The following is a 5,827-nucleotide window of genomic DNA, read 5'->3' on the forward strand; positions in this document are numbered from 1 at the left end:
TTTTTTCTTCCCAGATCTATTTCTGGTTAAGGAACACAGCGTAAAAGAAATGAAAGACAAGGAGACCAGGGAATGCCATAAATTTTAAAAGCAGGAGAAGGACCAACAAATAACAAAAGCTAACATACGGCGATCATACACAAATAGAAAAGAAAAAAAAAAACACCCATGATAAGAAAAAGTCTACAATATTAATTAGTAGTGCTTGTGACCATCAAACAGAGAGGCAAAAGTTAACAAAGAAGAGCAAAGCAAGTTGTAACATCAGAAAAGCATGTAAACAGACACAAAAACTATAGATCAGACTTCTCTTAGGGCTTCAAGTCGTTGGCTTTCCTTTAATTTGGTTCCTTCCGAAAAGCATTGAATAAATCAGTTAAAGCTGATGTTGAGGTGAGAGAAGCCTTGAGAAGTAGAAGTGCCTGCATAATCAAACAAAGAGAGTCATGCTATATTACTTGGATAATGCAGAGTTCATGCAGCAATATTGTCCAAAATTAATGCATTATTATTCACGTTTTCTAAATTAAGTACCTCATGTTCACCAACAGGAACACCAAGTGTGTTGAACTTTGAAATTGTGGTGATCGATGGACAGGCTGTTACTTCCAGGTCGTTTGAAACAAAAAAAAAATGTTGCGTGTTCCTTAAAGAAACGACCTGGGAGTGTATTTACTTGGTAAATTGGCAGTAAATCAGTCACACGATGATATTGAGGTGCAACCTTTGAGCAAAGCAACATGGTCTTGAAATCATCAGATTTCAAGTGTTTTCCATCTCCCAAAGACGAAATACTATTGTGCAAATTACTTATACCCAATGAAGATAAACCATCCTTTGTCAAACATACAGAAGCACCCAGCGGGATGGTTAGGAAGCTGAACAGTAGTTCCACAAAAAATCTCTCAATAGCTTCTTGTTTGATTTTTGTACCAGAAATTTCAATGTCTGAGTCTGGCTAGAGTTGTTCGATATCAAATCTGATTTACTAAATGAAGAGTTCATGGGGCATGATGCGCATTGCTTACCTCCCTCAAACACCAGATTTGTCAAAGTATTATTCGTCAACAATGACCACTTGAGTAGATTAAGGAACTGAAATAATTAATAAATAGAAATGAATACTAGAACAATAATAATCATAAAACCTCGATGCATGCAGATAAAACTCTAGAACATTACCTCTTCCACACCAAAATACATTGTTCTCTCTTCTAGCAAATTAATGTTTTCAATACCATGAGACTTAAGAAGTTTTATACTTGTATCAAACATGACAGGTAAAACAGTGAGGTCATCAGTAATGATGAAATTAGCCATGCTTCTTACGATCACCGGATAATAATCCTGACAACCAGCGACATTAGAGGCAATGGGCTTCATGTCATCTGGATTTATTTTAAGCTTCTGGCAAACAGAAGCAGATGAATTTCTTGGATTAACTAACCAATCCTTGTAACAAGAGAAATGTTTTTCATTTAAACTCACAACACTTTCATAAAGAGAAGTCAAGCTTCCAACTTTAACATCCTTTGAGTCCGCATGCTTTCTTGAGAGCTTTGCAATTGTTCCCAGGGGAAAAGTGAAAAAACTAAAGAGTAAGTCCACAAAGTCTTCTGCTGCTTCTGCAAAGATCACCTTTTTCTTCTTTTTGTCAACAAATACTTTCACTTGAACTGGTTTTTCAGGGGTTCCCATCGTATCTGATCAAGTTAACAATTTACACGGAAATTGTAGGTTTATAAAAAAAATTGATCTACTCTTATCAACAATTCAAAATACAACAAATTAAAGCAATCTACTAACGAATTATGCAAGAAAAACATATAATTTACTATGCAGAACATGCATGGTTCTAGGTTGCCACCATGCCTCCAACCAAATGACCAAGATCCGCTGGAGCTGAAACGTATAGACTATAGAAGAAAGCATAATACACATTAAAGTTATACAAAGACATCAAAAAGCAACCATCTGACACCCATTTTCTTATTTCAGCAGTAGAATCCATGAAACGTAAATATATAACGTATAATCCTCAAGAAACGTACTTTATTGTAAGATTAGTATTAAAAGAAATGAAGAACTCGAGACCAAGGGTTGCCAAGAATTGTAGCTATGCATAGCAAATAAGAATAACTAGAATGGTTTGATTCAACAAAAGCAGAAGACGGACTACCAGAATAGCAGAAGCAACCTGTTGCGAATATTAACCAACAAATACAAAATTAAATGAGAGAGAAATTCGAAGAAGGCGAACTAACCTACCAAGCAGAAAATATCTCAAAATCGATGAACAGCGCTGATTCAAAAAAATTCGAACGAGAAAATTCTAGTGAGGGAGAAGAAGAGAAGCAACAGCATATCACGAGAAATAGGCAACGAGCAGATACACGACAACCAATGAAGCGACAGCGGATGGCTAGAGGGAAACTGGAATTAGCAACGTTTCATTTTCCAAGAGAAAATAGGCAAGTAGGATTGAGGAGATCAAGAGCGGGAAACGTTTTAGTTCCCAAGTTTTACACCCAAAACCACAAGTTATCTTTATTTCTTTATATATATATATATATATATATATATATATATATATATATATATATATATATATATATATATATATATATATATATATATATATATATATATATATATATACTAGAAAATTTTGAGGCCCGTGTTAAGCACGACCCATAAAAAGTAATTTGGGTAATTTTTTCACCGTTGTATGATGTATATTAGCTAGGTGGATTTTCAACCTAAAATGCTTGATTTAGATATGAAAATGAAAGCATATTCTTTTAATCACAAGAGCATTACTATGATTGGTAATCAATTGTAAGTACATTGTTATAATAGGGTTAAATTATAAGTTCAATGCTATTACATGAAAAAAATAATGTACAATGCCAATAGTAATATAAAAAGTGAAGTATGTTATTCCTTGTAATTTACTATGTTTAGTATATTGCTGAGAAATATCTTTAATTTTTATTTATTTATTTATTTGGCATTCAACATAATTCGTAAAAAAAATATGTATCTTTGCAGGCATATCAATCACATATTGATTCATAATAAATATAATAATGGAATGTGTGATATTATGCAAAAAGAATATGGCAATAGACCAACTAATAGACGAAAATAAGTATTACATGACCAAAAATAGGCCCATGTCATGCATAAAGTAATTTATGTTGTAATAAACAAACAAATTAGGATTTAATGAAATAAAAACTAACCAATATCATTAATAAATGAGCATAATGTTTTCTAATTGTTAGTGTCACAAAGTGATGGTCTAGTTAAAATAACGTCTGATGTTCAAAGCCAAAAAAAGAAACATATCATAATCAAATTCAATAACAAACATATAATTCTAATAACATGCATTGCTAAGTTATTCGATACTAAGAAATTCCATTGAAATCACAACTAAATTTCAAACATATATTAATGAACTCTGAATCATTTATAGCTTTGTAGCCTCCAATTCTGTTCTTATTTGAGCATTCTATGTTTAAAGACATCTAACAACGGTTTTGCTCCGTTTAATTTCCCATTAGCTTTCCTCACAACACTCTCCATCTCTGGAAGCCTCTTCACAGTAGGATCTCAGTAGCCACCTTCCCCTGTTTCAAATGTTGTGTTAGCAAAAACATGTTCACTTTCATCTAGTCTCCCTCGTTCACTGTCAATGATTGAATGATTAAAAATTCATGGAAGTGTGCAAAATGGTATTCAACACATCCAGTCCACATGGTTGAAATTAAAAAAAAAAAAAAAAAAAAAAAAAAAAAAAAAGGTGGGATCTAATGATGTCCCTCAATTAGAACCATATATGACGCCAATAAATGGCATCACAAAAAATTGGGTAAGTTCAGAAATCAAAGTGACAGTTGAAATTATCTCTAAGGAAAAAAGAAAGCCTAAAAATTTGAGGACAATAGATTTTTAGATAATACAACGAAATCATCCATTAACATTATTGTAAACCCTAAATCATAATCAAGAATCAACTTTCATATGGAGGAAAGTTAATGTGTATTCAAGAATTACTTTAGAACATGAACAGAAAAACACATTTCATATGGAGGAAAGCTAATGTGAGAGAACTCACGTATAATCTTAGCATGTGAAGTCGTAGAAGCGTCTAACCGAAACAAACTACATCAATGTGACATTGGAACTAAATCAAGACTACATGAAATAGAAACATCAGTATATCATGCAATCCTCATAGTTTTCATTAACTTTCAATGATGGAAATGAAAGTTTTGCAAACGAAATCTGTACATTAAATGCAATTATTGAAACATCAGTTGACCCTAAATATCCACCGAAGATGTGGATAAAATGAAATTTATAATGTTCTTATTTATTGCTTCAATTTTCTTTGATTTAGTAATTGCATCTCGTTAACATACTCCAACAAAAATTAGTAATTACATCTCATTTATTGCTTTAATATTGTTTGATTTAGTAATTGTTTCGGATGTTGTACTTTTATGAAGGTATAGAACATCTAACAACCAAACATCATTTCTAATTACCTCAAAAATACATATAAATACTAAATCAACCGTAGATTAATAATTCCATAATTGTGGAAAAATAAGATCCGAGGAAAAAGAACCAAATTTATTCAAAGCCCTATAATGAAATAAACTAAAATCAAAGTTGAATCCAACCTGTGCCACGGGATCGTGATGCGATAAATGGTGATCAGTGTTAGGGTTAGAGAGTGGGAGGAGAAAGGGATTAGAGAGAAATTATTCATGACGATCCAAACGAAAATAGAACAACAAAGAACGAGAGAAGAGAAGCGGTTATCTATTGGGTAACATAAATAAAATTGCAGAAAGAGAGTAATCAATTGTCACGTGTTATGGACCTTTATTGAAGAGAGAGTTGAAGCGATTGTGTGAAGAATTTCCAGCGACTTGATGGAAGGTGTTTATCACCGTGACAAATATCGTAATCATTCAGAAACATTTTGTGCCAACTGCAAGGATTAGGGTAAAGCTTGTTGTGGTATAATATAAGAGAAACAAGAACGATTATAGGGTAGGAAATTGAAGACACATAAAATTGATGTTGCCCTGGTATGAGATGAGAAGGGGAGGTCGTCTGGAGGGGAATCAGAGAATTATCTCTTGAAGAAATTTCATAGTTCATTGGGGAACATCGGCGGTAACGATTGGCAATGAAACGGTGAACCGGATACGACACAGTAGAACATGAGCCATTGTGAATTGACGTTGGTGTCAATGGAATCGTTTCACAACGCAGTTGACGTGGCGTCCAATAAAGTCTGTAAATTTGATTTTGCTGGTAGGAGAATAAAAGGGCTTTTATATATAATAATGATATATATATATATATATATATATTGATAGACATTAAACTTTATTTATATTTATCTAAAACAAATTAGTTAAGGCTACGGTGAGTTGTCACACCCACTCTACCGGAAAAATGTTGTCACATGTGCGTCACGTCGACTTCACACCCAACCCACCACCATCCCACTAAACATCGGAAATGGTTACCACTCCACAATATTCTTTTTTATTTTTTATTTTTTTATTTTTGTAGCAATAATTTAATTAAAAAACATAATTTATAACATAAATATATACATTTTAAAAACATAGAATAATAAAACCACTCCACAATATTCTTTTTTTATTTTTTTTATTTTTGTAGCATTAAATTAATTAAAAAACATAATTTATAGCATAAATATATACATTTTAAAAACATAGAATAATAAAACCATATTTCATTTATATATATATATATATATATATATATATATATA

At 32.1% G+C, this 5,827-nt stretch overlaps 1 protein-coding gene across 1 annotated transcript; it reads right to left on the reverse strand.

Annotated features, from left to right (window-relative positions):
• Nucleotides 1-338: 338 nt before the first annotated feature.
• Nucleotides 339-1,698, reverse strand: LOC145075751 (uncharacterized). The gene is made up of 5 exons (XM_079021879.1): nucleotides 1,183-1,698; nucleotides 1,029-1,095; nucleotides 661-954; nucleotides 535-599; nucleotides 339-422 (listed from the first exon to the last, which is right to left on the reverse strand). Exons 1-5 carry the CDS (start codon nucleotides 1,696-1,698, stop codon nucleotides 339-341), a joined length of 1,026 nt encoding a protein of 341 aa, XP_078878005.1.
• Nucleotides 1,699-5,827: the final 4,129 nt, after the last annotated feature.

The sequence above is a fragment of the Lactuca serriola genome, chromosome 9 (genome assembly GCF_051521515.1).
Source record: "Lactuca serriola cultivar US96UC23 chromosome 9, Lser_US96UC23_V15, whole genome shotgun sequence".
NCBI classification, from domain to species: Eukaryota; Viridiplantae; Streptophyta; class Magnoliopsida; order Asterales; family Asteraceae; genus Lactuca; species Lactuca serriola.